The sequence below is a fragment of the Athene noctua genome, chromosome Z (assembly GCF_965140245.1).
Source record: "Athene noctua chromosome Z, bAthNoc1.hap1.1, whole genome shotgun sequence".
Classification (NCBI taxonomy): domain Eukaryota; kingdom Metazoa; phylum Chordata; class Aves; order Strigiformes; family Strigidae; genus Athene; species Athene noctua.
In genome coordinates this window covers 60,563,516-60,580,091 of record NC_134077.1, presented here as the reverse complement: position 1 = coordinate 60,580,091, position 16,576 = coordinate 60,563,516, and the positions used below count along the sequence as shown (strand labels likewise).

The 16,576-nt window shown below is 42.6% G+C and overlaps 1 protein-coding gene across 1 annotated transcript in view; it reads left to right on the top strand.

The window, feature by feature from the left end:
• Positions 1-297: 297 nt before the first annotated feature.
• TRPM6 (transient receptor potential cation channel subfamily M member 6) overlaps positions 298-16,576 on the top strand; it is a 77,492-nt gene continuing 61,213 nt past the window's right edge. The window contains exons 1-6 of the mRNA XM_074932712.1: positions 298-398; positions 1,239-1,277; positions 13,435-13,615; positions 13,920-14,133; positions 14,991-15,115; positions 15,882-16,053. Coding sequence (XP_074788813.1) covers positions 298-398; positions 1,239-1,277; positions 13,435-13,615; positions 13,920-14,133; positions 14,991-15,115; positions 15,882-16,053 — 832 coding nt within the window. The remainder of the gene's footprint in view (positions 399-1,238; positions 1,278-13,434; positions 13,616-13,919; positions 14,134-14,990; positions 15,116-15,881; positions 16,054-16,576) is intronic.

The window sequence follows — 16,576 nt, the reverse complement described above, 5'->3', positions numbered from 1 at the left end:
CTGATTCCGCCTTACCATTCCCTCTATTCCATGTGTTTGACAGATCTTCTAAATAATTTTCATGTTTATTAGTGAGGGGTGGGAATAAATTTTAATATTGATCTTTCTGTGGAGCTGTGTGAAGCTTGGGCATGAAGAGCTAGGACTGTTCAGAGCTGTAGCTTCAGCTTACAGTGTTTGGTTTTGTCTAACATCATGATGGGATTCATTCTGAGTTACGTGTTATGTGTAAACAGCCATGTAGACATTATAGTGCAATTTTTGGCATAATGTTCTTATAAGTTCAGGAATACAATGATGTTTGAAATGTCTTTTCAGTCCCCCAAATCTTGGATTGAAGAGGTCTTCAGTAAAAGAGAATGTGCACACATCATTCCTAGTTCCAAAGATCCTCACAGGTAAAACAATGAATTTTACTTTCTTTCTGTTAAATTTAGAAGGAATCGGAATACTTTTTTATGGGTCTTGTCTGTAGCTTGAAATTCTTTGCAGTTCTGCAGTGTCCCAGTTGGTGATTGCTGGTGTTTATGGGTTTTCATAGATGCTTTCATAGATGTTTTCATGGATGTCACCAGTACATTTTAAATGATACTATTCTTTTGAATTAGAAATTGGCAATAATTGGCCTTCCTAGGCTTTTTAGATGTGTTGCTCTCAGTCCAGTAACCAAAAGTGTCGGATGCCATCCAGGTGAGAGTTTGAGTTACATGGAGTTATTGTAGCACAGGGATTCTTAATACTGTACCACCGTTTTTTCCTTTCCTCAGAATAATGCCTGTTGCTGAGTCTTCTGAGATAGAGGTTTCTACTCAGACTGTGTGGAGTGTGAAAAGATCATATCCTCAACTTGTGTTTTAGGACCTGAGAAAGCAAACAATTAGGCATTGCAGATTGTGTATCTAGTGGATGGTGTTGCCTAAATAAACTTAGTGAGATCAGATTCGGAGGATGTAAACTTGTAATTTTGAACATATTGATTTGAACACATGGATAGTGTAGAGTAAATAAGATAGATAACTCATCTGTGAAATGCAGATTTGACTTACGGTCTAAGATGTAAAATGCCAGACAAATCACTGAAGTTACCCAGTACATCTTCCAGAGGTGAGTGCAGAAGAACAAAGCCTTTAATGCTGTTGATGAGATTTTTTTTCACAGGTGAATCAACACTGTATGAATACTATTATGGATGTTTTCTTTTATACAAACACATATTAATTATCCATCTTGTATCACAGGTGTCCTGCAGGATGCCAGGTGTGCCAGAATTTAATCAGGTAAGAGTGCATAAATATGTATCTATGATTTTTATAATGAACTAAAGTTAGTGATAGTCATTCCTAGTCAAAGAAGTAAAGACATCAAAATATCCTTCCTCATATATTGTCAGACCTGCATTTCTGGTGGTGTGCTGGAGAATGTTTAGCATAAATCTGGATAAAAGAAATTGTATGATAGCATTTAATTTACTTGCAGTAGAAAATTTTATCCAAATATCTTCTTGTGTGGATGAGTTTGTCTTAATCTTCTGCTGAGGAATGAAAAGAGGAAGTGTGCCTTAAATGGGAGACAATTCCAGCTGTATCATGGGTGAAGAAGAGTGAGATGAAAGCAGTGGAGAACAATAAGAATTATGGAAAGAGGAAGAACAAAAATGAAGGGAGAAGAATGTGGTGTAATCGAAGTTGCACTTGGTGGCTGGCACCAGCAGGACTCATGGCGGAGCACTCCAGCGTGGTGCACAGGGGGTTTCCTGAATCAGGGGAAGCTCTAGGGAGCTGGGAGAGCCTCCACAGTGGCTGGTGGGACCTGGCTGGGGCAGGAGCAATGGTGGCCAAGCCCCCCACATGTGTAAGAGAAGCCCTCAGAGAGTGTGAGCGGGAAGGGCACTGAAGCTCTGCCAGCTTGATCATGGAGTGATGGTTTCCACTGGGCAGAAGGCAATGGCTGCTTTGAGCTCTGCACCTGCCATGACAGAGCAGCAATGGGAAGATGCTGGCACCCTGTTGCCAGGCTGCAGGGTAGGGCCTGTGCTGATGTCAGCAGTGAGCACCGCTGTGGGGGGTGTGCCTGGGGAGAGGAGCTCCTCTTTGTAGGGACGTAGGGACGGAGCTCCAGGAGACGGGGGTGGATAGGGTGAGGAGTGCCAGGGAGTGTGAGAGACACTGCTACAATCATACCTCACCTTCCCTGGGACAGGCCTGACAGGAAGACAAGACACATGATAAGGAGTATTCCGTGTCCTCTCTCCACCTGGTTGGCCCCAGTGACTTAAGGGGTGGGGGAAATGGTGACAAGTTCCTGTCCGGCGCAGCAGGCGTGCCTCCCACCTTCCCAGGTGCCATAATAGGTATGAGGCTCTGCAAGTGGAACTGAACAATAACAAGGATGGTGGTTCATCTAGCTTGGAGGTGTCACCAAGGTTAAATTGAGCTATGTCCTGTGTCAAAACTGCTTCCATAAAGAAAAAAAGATGTTCCCTTCTGAAGGGAACAGAAGGCCCAATATGCAGACTGGACCCACTTCTTAGGGAATTCTGCTGGATCCCTGGGGCCTGGGTTAAAGATGTGAAGAGAAAGCTACCCTGGTATGGCCCTTGAATTATTATCCATTAGTGATTTTTCAGGTAGGCAGCAATGGCATTGCTACAAGAAGTCCAAGGGCAATCGAGAGAGACTTCAGGACCTTGGGACAACTGATTAAGGGATCAGGAGCACTAGCAGTGTTCTCCCATATCCTTCTGGTGGCAGGGAATGATGAGGAAAGAAACAAGAAGAGCCAGCAGATCAATACTTGGCTCTGAACCTGGTGTCACTGGCAGGATTTGGGATTTTTTGATCATGGGTCAGTTTATGTGACATCGGGCCTGCTGGCAACAGATGGGACACATCTTAAAGGGGGAAAAGGATCTTTGCACAGGAGTTAGCAGGCTCATTGAAAGAACTTTAAACTAGATTTGAAGGGGGAAAGGTATAAAACCAGGCTTGCGAGAGGTAAGCCTAGGGACAGCATGCCAATAGTGTGCTAGTGAGGTCCTTCAGTCTATTATCTCAGTGGAGGTAGGGGATGGAGATTCATGCAACAGCAAAAGATGCAAGGGTTATTGATGTGTTAGAAACCATGGAAGCACCTGAGAATGGTTACATAGGAATTAGGACTTCTGCCCCAAAAAAGGTGGTGGGATCAGTAGCCCACTTGAAGTGCATCTACACAAATGCACACAGCATGGGCAACAAACAGAAGTTGGAAGCCATTGCGCAGCTGGAAAACTGATATGGTTACTGTCACAGAAACATGGTGGGATTACTCACAAAACTAGAGTGCTGCAGTGGATGGCTAGAAGCTCTTCAGAAGGTGTAGGGAAGAAGAGAGAGGCGGTGGGGTAGCCCTTTATGTTGTGGAGTATTTTGATTGTCTAGAGCTTATTGACAATAAGCAATAGGGCAATAGGGTTGAGTGTTTATGGGTAAGAATCAAGAGAAAGGCCAACAAGGCAGAGATCATGGTAGGAGTCTGTTATAGGCCACCCAACCAGGATGAAGAGGCAGAGGAAATACTCTGTAAGGAGGTGGGAGAAGTCTCATGATCACAGAATATCACAGAATCATCTAGGTTGGAAAGGACCCTGGAGATCATCTAGTCCAACCGTTCACCTAGCACAGTTTCCACCTACAGCATATCCTTAAGCTCTAAATCGACCCTACTCTTGAACACCTCCAGGGATGGGGACTCCACCACCTCCCTGGGCAGCCCATTCCAACGCCCAACAACCCCTTCTGTAGAGAAATGCTTCCTAATATCTAGTCTGAACTTTCCCTGGTGCAACTTGAGGACATTCCTTCTTGTCCTGTCGCTTTCTACTAGGCTAAAGAGGCTCATCCCCAGCTCTCTGAAGCTTCCTTTCAGGTAGCTGTAGAGGGCGATGAGGTCTCCCCTCAGCCTCCTCTTCTCCAGACTAAACACCCCCAGTTCCCTCAGCCGCTCCTTGTAGGACCTGTGTTCCAGACCCTGCACCAGCTTCGTTGCCCTTCTCTGGACACACTCGAGTCATTCAATGTCCTTTTTGGAGTGAGGGGCCCAAAACTGAACACAGGAATCGAGGAGCGGCCTCACCAGTGCTGAGTACAGGGGTAAGATCCCTTCCCTGTCCCTGCTGGCCACGCTATTGCTGACACAAGCCAGGATGCCATTGGCCTTCTTGGCCCCCTGGGCACACTGCTGGCTCCTGTTCAGCCGGCTATCAATCAACCCCCCCAGGTCCCTCTCTGACTGGCAGCTCTCCAGCCACTCCTCCCCAAGCCTGTAGCGCTGCTGGGGGTTGTTGTGGCCCAAGGGCAGCCCCCGGCATTTGGCCTTATTGGAGCTCATGCAGTTGGCCTCAGCCCATTGCTCCAGTCTATCCAGATCTTTAGCCCTTGTTCTTGTGGGGAACTTCAACTTACCAGATGTCTGCTGGAAATACAGTGCAGCAGAGAGGAAACAGTCTGGGAGGTTCCTGAAGTGTGTGGAAGACAATTTCCTGACACAGCTGGTGAGTGATCCAACTAGATAAGGTACCCCACTGGACCTGCTGTTTGTGAACAGAGAAGCACTTGTGAGTGATGTGATGGATGGAGGCCATCTTGGGCATAGCAGTCAGGAAATGATAGAGGTTTTGATTCTCAGAGAAGTAAGATGGTCAGGAGAACTGTTACCTTGGACTTCCAGAGGGCAGATTTTGGCCTGTTTAGGAGACTAGTTGACAGAGTCCCATGGGAGGCAGTCCTGAAGGGCAAAGGGGAACAGGAAGATTGGACATTCTTCAAAAAGGAAATCTTAAAGGCTCAAGAGCAGACTGTCCTCATGTGCTGAAAGATGAGCTGGTGGGGAAGACCTTCCTGGCTTAACAGAGAGCTTTGGCTGGAACTCAGGAAAAAACCCAGAGTTTATGACCTTTGGAAGAAGGAGCAGGCCACTCAAGAGGAGTGCAAGGATGTTGTGAGGTTACACTGGGAGAAAATTAGAAGGGCCAAAACCCAGCTAGAACTTAATCTGGGTACTGCTGTAAAAGACAATAATTTTTTTTTCTATAAATACATTAACAACAAAAGGAGGGCTAAGGAATATCTTCATCCTTTATTGGATGTGGGGGGAAACATAGTGGCAAAGGATGAGGAAAAGGCTTGAGGTACTTAATGCCTTTTTTGCCTCAGTTTTTAACAGTAAGACCAGTTGTTCTCAGGATACCCAGGCCCCTGAGTTGGAAGACAGGGAAGAGGAGCAGAATGAAGCCCCTATAATCCAAGGGAAATGGTTAGTTGACTTGCTACACCACTTAGACATACACAAGTTTGTGGGACCAGATGGGATCCAGTACTGAGGGAGCTGGTGGAAGTGCTCACCAAGACAATAATTTCTCAGCATTCCTGGTTAACTGGTGATGTCCCAGTTGACTGGAGGTGAGAAAATGTGACACCCATCTACAAGAAGGGCTGGAAGGAGTATCTGGGGAACTAAAGGACTCTCAGTCTGACCTTGATGCAGGGGAAAGTTATGGAGCAGATCATCTTGTGTGTGTCATGCGGCATGTACAGGACAACCAGGTGATGACGCCCAGTCAGCATGGGTTTATGAAAGGCAGGTCCTACTTGACAAACCTGATCTCCTAGGACAAGATGACACACCTAGTAAATAAGGGACAGGCTGTGGATACTGCCTACCTAGACTTTAGTAAGGCCGTTGACATAATTTCCACAGCATTCTCCTGACAAAACTGGCTGCTCATGGCTTGGATGGGCACACGCTTTGCTGGATAAAAAACTGGATGGCCGGGCCCAAAGGGTTGTGGTGAACAGAGTTAAATCCAGTTGGTGGCTGGTCACAGGTGTGTTCTCATGGGATCGCTATTGAGGCCAGTTCTGTTTAATCTCTTTATCAATGATCTGGATGAGGGGATCGAGTGCACCCTCAGTAAGTTTGCAGATGACACCAAGTTGGCTGGGAGTGTTGATCTGATTGAGAGAAAGAAGGCTCTACAGAGGGATCTGGACAGGCTGGATTGATAGACCGAGGCCAACTATATGAGGTTCAACAAGGCTGCGTGCCCGGTCCCGCACTTGAGTTACAACAACCCCATGCAATACTACAGGCTTGGGGAAGAGTGGCTGGAAAGCTGCCTGGTGGGAAAAGAACCAGAGGGTGTTGGTTGACAGCCGGCTGAATATGAGCCAGCAGCGTGGCCAGGTGGCCAAGAAGGCCAATGGCATCCTGGTCTGTATCGGAAATAGAGTGGCCATCAGGACTAGCGAAGTGATTGTTCCCCTGTACTTGGCACTGGTGAGGCTGCATCTTGATTACGGTTTTCAGTTTTGGTCCCCTCACTAGAAGAAAGATACTGAGGTGCTGGGGTGCATCCAAAGAAGGGTGACGAGGCCGGTGAAGGGTCTGGAGCACAAGTCTTACATGGAGCAGCTGAGGGAACTGGGGTTATTCAGTCTGGAGAGAAGGAGACTCAGGGGAGACTTTATCACTCTCTAAAACTACCTGGAAGGAGGTTATAGTGAGGTGGATGTCAGTCTCTTCTCCCATGTACCAAGCAATAGGACGAGAGGAAATGGCTTCAGGTTGCACCAGGGAAGGTTTAGACTGGTTATTAGGAAAAATTTCTTCACCGAAAGGGTTGTCAGGCATTGGAACGTACTGCCCAAAGAAGTGGTTGAGTGACCATCCTTGGAGGTATTTAAAAGATGTGTAGATGTTGCACTTAGGGATATAGTTTAGTGGTGGACTTGGCCATCTTAGATTTAGGTTTGGGCTTGATGATCTTAAAAATCTTTTCCAACCTAAATGATTCTGTGATTGTGTCATTCTATAAAAGAGGGTAATAGAAACTTCCCGTATGATAGGTTTTCTGAAGTTTTATTATCTTCTCTGCAGTGATCATTCTGAGTCCCTCCTTTCGGAAAGGCAAGCAACAAAAATTTAACTCATCTGTGGGTTTTTCAGACACCTAATATTTTGTGGCTTGTATTAATTAGTTGTTTTCATTCCAGCATTTGTCATTCAGCTTGTTTTCCAAACAGGTTTTGATACTGTAATAAATGATGAGTTGTTGGAACAAAAATTGTAATTTTCCTTGATATTTGTTTTGTGTTAAAGACCTCTGAAGGCTGAAGCAACAGAAAATAATGAGTTTCTGATTAACTGATGACTAGCAACCTGGTGCTATCTAGTCCTGTCACTTGCATGAGCATGATCATTTGCTCTTAATCATATTTCACATTTTATTTTGCTTCTAAGATTTAAGTGAAACAAGAGTCACATTTTCCAAAAAGCAAATAAATTACTTCTTGAAATCACATTGCTGTAAAAGAAAGTATATGTAATGGTGTTGGCATTGTAAGTAAGGCAAATGATCTGCATTGCATCTGTTCAGAAAGGGTCAACTCCCTCTCAGGGAGTGGTCATGTGTATATTTTGCTTTAGAGTGGAAGAATAGAGATTCAAAGATATTTGCAAGTGTTCTGCAATTAGAAATGCAAGGAGCATTTTAATGCTTCTTGATAACCTTCAGATACTCAGGTGGGTATCCAAGATGAAGTTAATTTGTGATTCAAAATATAGTGGTTTAATCCTGTCTGAATAGAGACTACAGTTCTGCAGTCCTCCAACTTCCCACTGCAGAATGACTGTGTTCTTACTTGATCTGGGCAGCTCATTGTTATGAAAATTAACCTGTGAGGGTGGAAACCAAACCAAGATTAGCTTTCCAGCAAATCAGCCTTCTAACAAAACATGGTTTAATTTCATGAATGTGCAGTGGAAGAGGGAGGAAGAGAAACTGGAAATGTGCACCCCACAGGGTTGGGTTTGTTTTTTTTTCTTTCACCTTTCTCTGTAAAGATATCCCATAATTTTGTGGGTTTTTTATCCTGTAGTTTTTTCTTTCACTTTTTGTTGAGCATTTTCATGCTGTTTAAATTCATGTGAATCCTATTTGTCAGTCTGCTGTATATGCAGAATGTGTGCGCATGTCTGATATTAGTTTCAGTCAGCCACTACCTTGCAAGTACATTTTCCCAAATGTTAACTGTTCTTGTCTTCTTGTATATCTTAATATGTACACAGAGCTTTGTTCTAGGAATATTTTTCTGATCCTAACAATGGGAAATAATTTTCCATGAGTGTTATAACTGGTTATATTGTATTTATTAGCAATGAAATGTGTTTATTAGCAATGAAACAGATTTTGGGCCTCCTGAGATCTGTGATTTTCCACAACAGTCAAAAAATCATGGGAATATACTTGATGTCTACTATAATATATTGTGGGCAAATGAAATCTGTTAATGATTTCTTACTTGCAGAGACCTTCCAAGGTTTGCAAACAGTTTATGAGTGGGTTATACAACTATTTGCTAATACTAAGTAGAATAACTCCATTTAGTAGCTGCCAATCAAATCTGAGTAACTTACTGGCACCTTTGTCCATGCTTCCTTGGTGTGTTGAAATGGCTTCTATCTACTCTTCAGTACAGTGCTCACAAACACATCCCAGACAGCACCTAGACTGATCTCACTGCATGAATACTCAGGAATGTGGTGCTGACCTTCTGCAACTTTTTACATCCAACATCTATATCTGACCTTTTAGGCATATATTTTGGACACAGTCTCTAAAGTGCTGCCTGCTAGGCCACTGGATTTTGTAATCTGGCTACTGCAGTTACTTTTGCCTTAGTGTTGACCCTCCAGGCCCCTTACCACTCAAATTGTGATTTTTCCAGAAGTCTGCTTTTGTGTTACTGATGTTGCTCCTCCTTTACTAGTAGCTTAGTGATCCTTTGAGGCAAAGAAGGTAAAGTCATTGCAAAGATGCTTTGCATCAATGCATATGATATATCCATAGGCTCACGAGATGTATCAGGCTGGCAGGGACCTGGGAAGGTCTCCAGTCCCAGCCCCTGCCCAGAGCAGAGTCAGGCTGGGCTGCTCAGGACTTCACCCAGTCAGGGCATGAAATCCCCAAGGCCAGAGAGAGTCCACCCTTGTCAGGTCTCAGCTCCACTGCTGGGTTGTCCTCCTGGGGAAGAGGCTTCTCCTTATCTTCAGCCTGAGCCTCCCCTGTGTCACCTTGTGCTGCTGCCTCTCACCCTCCTGCCACACACCACTGTGAAAAGCCTGAATGCAAGTCCTTCATCCCCTCCTATCAGTGCTGGGGATGCTGTTGGATGGCCCAGAAACCATCTCTCCTCCCAGCTGAACCATTCCTAATCCTGCAGCCTCTTCTTGGAAGTGAAGGGCTGCAGCCCCACTGTCTGTCACCAGGATGGTCACTCTCCCCTGAAGTCCCTCTGGTTTGCTGGTGTCTCTTCTGTGCTGGGGACCCAAACTGACAAGCACCAAGTAGAGGCCACAGTCCCTGCCTTCCTCTGTCTCTCGGGGCCATGTCCTGCTCACCCCACCCCAGGCACCACTGGCCCTCATTGCTGCGTGGGCACACAGGTGGCCCCAGGGCAGCTTGCTGCCCACCGGCACCCAGAGCCATGCCCCAGAGCTGCCCCTGCTCTGGGGCAGCATCTGCCCTCCATCCCCTCCTCCAGATCACCAGTGGAGATGCTGAACCAAACAGGCCCCGCACAGACTCTGCGGGACCCCGCCTGACACTGGCCTCTAGGCAGCATCTGACTGAACAACCCTGTGAGCCCACCATCCAACCAGGTTCTCACCCATCAATCTGTCCTCCCTCCCAGGTTGTAATGTCCCAGCCCAGGTACAAGAATACTGGGGAGACAGTGCCAAAAGCCTGGCTAGAGCAAGGGTAGGTTGCATTTTCTGCTCTCCTCTTGTACCATGATTTTGACACAGAAGGCAGTTTAGTGGGTCAGGCATGATCTACCTATGGTAAATGCTTGTGAACTTGTCCCTGTCTGTCTTCTCCCTGCTGTGCTCAGACATGGGCGTCAGGATGTCTTGCTTCTTGATTTTACTTGGGACTGGCAGAAGAGTGGCTGGCCTGCGGTTTCTCAGGTTGGCTTTTGACCTTTTTTGAAGGCAGGTGTGACATTTGTCTTTCTCCAGTTGTTGGAGACCTTCCTGATCTCTGTGATCTTTGAGCGCTGAGTTTCCTCAGCACTTTGGGGTGCAACCTGAAAGGTCCAAGGGACATGTGTGTGTCAAATGCTCTCGAGCAATCATGACTCAACCATTATCCCTGTCTGGTACTTCCTCTCCTTCTTGAGCCCTGTCACTATGAACACAGCACAGAACTTTACAGAAAAAAACCCAAACAGATGTAGGTGATGTTCTGCTTTGGTTTCCTCAGCCTTCCTGAGAGCCTCTTTGTCTTGGCATTTGACGTCTCGGGTAGCTCAGGAGTCCATAGCACCTTGTCCCTTCCTGCTAGATGACTAGAGAGAGCAAGAGTGCCAGCTTGGAGCAGAGCATGAGCTGTTTGGGATATACTGGTCCTTTTACATTCATACCTCTTGCTGTGGTAATCTCTAAGGTAAAAGCAGCTGCATGTACCCTGCAACATCTGTGTGTTAGGTTTATGTACAGTTCTTCCACTGCCTACTCAGTATAACAGCTGTTCTGGGTGCAACTCACCTCTGGGTGCACTTACAAGTAAACATTAAGTATGTAGTGCAAGTGATTTTAATTACTAAAAAGTTCAGTGTTCACTGGACCTCTCAGCTTCAAGGTTCCCGCACTGATTTGTATTGTGAGATGGTTAGTTCCTTTCCACAGAATCTCTGCTTTGAAAAGGCAGGTTGCTCTGACTCTTGCTGCTCTAGAAGGGACTGCTAATGTAACCCTGTATGGAACAGTATTGTATGAGACAGATAAGTCATTCTGTTCTCATACTTTGATGATGGGCTGAATTTATTTAATATTTTAGAAAATGTAATCCACTGATGATGAGCTTGATTGCTTTTCAGTGCTGTCATTCCAAGTGCTGGTATTTGCTGACTCAGAATGTATAATGTGGTATCTAAGTGAGCCATGTAAGGTAATGTAGTATTTAGTTGGGATTGCTGTTGGTTCTCTGTCTTTTGGAATGACTCCTGGATAAAAGGTCTTGCTGATGTGAGACCACTCTATGAGCATACAGTGACCACAAGGTATTTTCAGGACTAAAGGACAATAGGTTATCTACGTTTTTTATAATCTTTCACCTAAAGATAATTTTTTTCCTGACATTTGCTGTCTCTTACCCTCTTATTTCTCCCCAAAAAGTAAGCAGAAAAAAATGGAGCAAGGAGGATAATAGCTCAGCTGTGGAGAAATTTGTCCTCTAAAGACTAATGATAAAATCAAAACTACCTCTTTCTTCTGGTCCTTCCTTTGAGGTATGTAGGGAGAGTCATAAACAAATACAGTCATTGGCCTTGTGCTCTTTGCGGGCTGATTTTATCCAAATCTGTGTCCCTGGTGCTATCTGCTTTGCTGCTACATTGCTCTGAAACACTTTCTGTTTAGATATCTCTCTATCAGTGACTCTGAGTGTGGATTTTGAGTCTACGTGTTATTTAACATCATGATGTCAATAATGATCTTCCATCTGTGTTATCGTACACAGTCTTCTGAAATAATAATGTCATTGTATATATGTGACTTGGTGTGACCGTTTGATTCTCCAAGTTCCAGCTTGGATACTTTTTGTTTAGTTCATCAGCCTTGACCTTGTTTGTCTTAGGTTGCCTGTGAGGAGGCAAAATTACAATGGGTTTTGCTTTTCAGGTCATCAAAATGAGGTCCCTAGATCAATAGTTTGTTTCAGCAGATCCTGTGCTCCCCCTGCTAATCCCTGGGTTTCTTTCTGCCACTACCACAGTGCAGATGGTTGTGGAGTCATGCAGTGAGCCAGACTGGACAATACTTCTGGTTAGCGTAACTTTGCAGTAAAAACCCCTCTGTGTGTTTTCCCCTCCCCTGCTAGATTATTTCCTCTTATTTTTTCAGGATTCAGTTGTAAGCACATGCCTGACTTCTTTTTGGCAAGTCCCTAGATTTCTGTGATATCCTACTATTTATCTCATCTAGGGAGAAGGTGTAGGTGGTCCAGGTTAGCTAAGCCATTTTGAAGTAGCTTGACAAAAATTTGAGCATTTTTGGTAGTCCCTGTTGTCTTCTGACTTCTAGCTAGCCATCATCATACATCATACGTGTGACAGTAGAGCTCAGGTCTTTTCTGCAGTGCTAGGCTTCTGCATCTCTTTAATTCTCCAGTGAATAAGAATGTTTAATTGAGTTATTAAGAGTGTGGTAGGCTTCCTTCTCCAGTCCGCTTTTCAGAGCATTGAATCAATCAAATGCAATTTGCCTGTGTTGAAAAACTGGAGTGCAAACATAGTTTCATGGTTTCAAAAAGTGCCTTTCTAAAGAAATTTACTTGTTTAGTTTGCTTAGGGTTGTTTTGGGATTTGTTTTTGTTTGTTTGTTATTTTAAATCTATTTATCTTTCATCAGTTAGTTCACGCTCATATCCACAGAAAACTCTCTTTCTGAATGTACCTTTTTAGGGTTTTGCAGATGTTTACAACTAACCTACCCTGCGATCCACAAATAATACATCTGAGTCCTGAGGCAGTCATTGAGTTTGGGTTGTTGAAGGATGTTTTTTATCTTAAAAGAGTAAAAGGGAAGAATTTGTCTCCATTTCCCAGGGTATATTGACCTCTGAAATCTCTAAAGGAAAACTGGACTGTCAGATGTCACTATAAATTACATTGAAGTTAATCCTGGAGAGGAGACTGGAGCCTGTTGAGGCCTGTATGACAGTAATACTGATTGAATTTGGAATCTGGATTATTCATGCAGTTGCAAATCTTTAATGCTAACTGAGCTTCTGCTAAATTTCACTTAACATTGCATTTGGTATATTCACTTTGCTGGCATCCAAGGGTTAGTATAAAGATCACCCTGAAGTTCTCTCTTACTTCTCTCTACAGGGAGAGGAGCTCCCTGTAGCTCCTCTCCCCCTAATTAATGATGGTAGCTCTTAGATCTTTCATCAGTACCTAGAATAACCTAAGAAACATGGAAAACCTTGGTGTCGTAAGATATTCCTCTGAAATGTCACATTTGATACCAATAAATCTGAGCTGCATTGCTCTGGTCAGAATTGCTATACAGGACTCTCAAACTGTTACAGAATCACACAGAATCACAGCATGGTTTGGGTTGGTAGGTACCTTTGAAGATTGTTTAGTCCAATCTCCCAACTGCTTCCTCAGGTAGAGAACAAATTCTGTATCCAACAAAATATATTTATGATTTAATTCAATGTCATTTTGTCATTGTTGAGATTTTTTTCAGCTGAGTTAATTTTTATTAAGAAAGCTACTATATCCTTCTTTGCAGAAAAGTTATTGGTGCTATTCTGAGGAAGATCCTGGAGTTGCATTGCAAGTGTGTCTGATATAAAATAATTTATTTATTTTTTCGTGTGAGATGTTGCTGTGGACGGCTGATTGGAGATCACCCAGGAGTAGACTGCAGCTGGCCTGTTTATCAGTCTGCCCCACAGAAAGATTCTGGAGAATGGTCTGTGCAAAAACACACAAAGACGAGTCCAACAGATGCATTTGGTACAATCAATTTTCAAGATGGAGATCACACTTACCATGCCAAGGTAAGAGGTGCTGGGTTTATATGTCCAACTTATTTTTATAACTTCAGCATAAGAAAGGCAGGGGAATCTAAAAGTAAGTCAGGTTAGAGTGTGTGTATGATATTTTTATGTTGAACTTCACTGTGATTAAGCATAGTCTGTGTTGCTGTCTGTATTGCTCACTGATGTATTTTTGTGCTGTCATGTTAGCAGTAGTGTGGAAGTTCTAATCTTTCACAAAATCTTTAAGACATTAATGATGAGAACTCTTTTTCTCTGGGAGTAATTCAAGGATGTTTATTTTATCCATTATTATTTCTTCCAGTATATTAGACTTTCATATGATAGTAATTTGGATCAGCTGTTGCACCTCATGGTTAAAGAATGGCAGATGGAGTTGCCAAAGCTAGTGATCTCTGTTCATGGAGGCATTCAAAATTTCAAGCTTCCCTCAAAGGTCAAGCAGGTTTTCAGCAAGGGATTGGTAAAGGCTGCTGAGACTACAGGAGCATGGATAATTACAGAAGGCATCAACAGCGGTAGTGTAATTATTTTTCTTTGTTTCAGTTTTCCTCTGGTTTTCTTTCTCTGCCATACAAGCATATACATTTAGGGCAAATATAATGAGATTGTTTGATAAATTGTGGTATTTTATTACAAAATGAAGCTTTTTAAAGGAACAATGCATAATTTGAAGAGTAACATATGTTCTGCTGTTTACAGGCATTCTGGTTTTTTTTTTTTGTTTTTTTTGTTTTTTTTTTTGTTTTGTGGGTATTTTTTTTTTAATTCAAAGAGCAGAGTATTATGCATCTAATAAGAGACACTGATAGGAGATAACCAGAACTTATTTGCAGTCAGTTTTATCTGTTTCATTAAAATATTTAGGTTCTGAGCACTGTGATTTGTGGTTTTGAAATAGTTTTCAAATCTCAGTTTAACGGGTTTTATAATTAAGAAAGTTTTGAATCTGGAGAATCCATTAATTAGTGTGTTAGTATCTGAAACTCCCTTTAGACTACTCTCAAAAACTGAGGGGGTCAGTAAGCCACAGAACTGAAAGTTTAGCTTTTATCAGTCTGGTGCCCTTACAGGAGAACTGTTCTGTGCATTTATGTAAATAATAAAGTTTTATGAAGTACAAATTAGCAACGTATATGAGTATTATTAATTAGAAATTAATTAGAAATATATGTTGAGTTTGAAGCATTGATGCATTACGTTTAAGCCTTACAATTCCTGTGGTGCACATCAAATATACAAGTTGGGCGGGATGGTTTGTTTCTGGTTAAAACATAACTGTAGAATAAACTAAATGATGGAAAACCCTTTCGCTGGTGTCCTGTAGCAGGTCTCCAAAAGTAGAAGAAAAATTATGATTTAATTATCTGTTTAGGAGTGTCCAGGCATGTGGGCGATGCACTGAAAGGCCGTGCCTCACCACACCTGAGAAAGATCTGTGCTGTTGGGATTCCTCCATGGGGTATCATTGAAAACCAGAGGGATCTCATTGGAAAAGATGTGAGTTGGACACATTTAAATAATAGAAACCTTCATATTCAGGGGATGTTATAGCTTTCTTGCATACTTTATTGTCTGCCTGCTTCATTTCACTGGTCTGGTATTTTTTCTCAGTAATGAAGGCTTGGATTTTGCCCAGCAGTAGAATTTTTTGGCATGTTCAGGCACTGTATTTTGCTTTTTGTATGCAAAAGAATAGTTCTGAAATATTTGTTTTCTTACAGGAAATTGCCATTACTTTTTGAAATTTTGTAACTGATTAGGCAATTCTCTTGTGGCTGCAAATGATATATTTCTATTATCATGTGATTCAGGATGAGCAATCAGGTTAACGGTATATTCAAAAAGGATATTAATATGCATAAATTTTATTTATAAACTAGAAATTCATGTGGGTGCTAGTGTGAGGGTACAATCTACATGACTGTCTAGAAACACTTGACAAGTAAGGTGAAATCATTCCTGATAAAGTAGCTCACATGTTTTTAATGGGAATACACTGAGGAAAAATAGGGCAATGTGTTTCAACTGTTGCAAACAAAGGCAGGCGGTGACTCTGACTAAAGACTGCAAGCCTAATCACTAATGTTTTCGGTGGTATTAATTGTGGTTTTGTTGCTGTTAAGAATCAAATGAAGACCGAAACTCAAAAAGCATGATGAGGCTCTCAGAAGATCACAATATAATAAATACATACAAGACAGGCAACATAAATGGTGATAATTTGTTGGTTTCTTTGAAGATGTTTTTATTTTGGTTTTCTTAGGTAGTTTGCCTGTACCAGACTCTTGGTAATCCACTCAGCAAGCTAAGTACCCTCAACAGCATGCATTCTCATTTTCTAATGGCAGATGATGGGACAGTAGGCAAGTATGGGAATGAAATGATGCTCAGGAGGAATTTGGAGAAGTACATATCACTTCAGAAAATACACACAAGTGAGTACTGCTGTGGTCAGCTTTATGACAGAAAAACCTATCCTAAAAGTTGTGGAACTACTTGAAATTTCCTGTTACATGTTGTACATCTTCATTTGCCATAGATTTCCTTAGGTTAAAAGTTATTAATTGCATGTGTCTTGAACACTGAATATGAGGAAAATGAAAAGGACAGCATTTTTATAAAGCATTATGCCTTTGGGCTAACTCACATTTTGTTTTTTCAGTTGTAGCCACACCTAAATGACTCAGATTATTTACTAAGTATAGAGCATTTGCTCACTTTGCAGTTTTGCATGGTCTTTGTATCAGCACTAGATAGTTTTCTAGCATTTTTCTAGGTGAAAAAAATGTCACATTAAATGTAATTCAAATTATTTTTCCCCTCTTCATTATTTTATCCTCATCACTCTTCTATATTGCAAGCCTGGGACCTCCTTTGGTACAGAAACAAAGACTAGTTGGGAACAGAGTGCTGTCAGCTAATGTTTTTTAAATTGTGTAACTTTCATTGTTTGCCTAT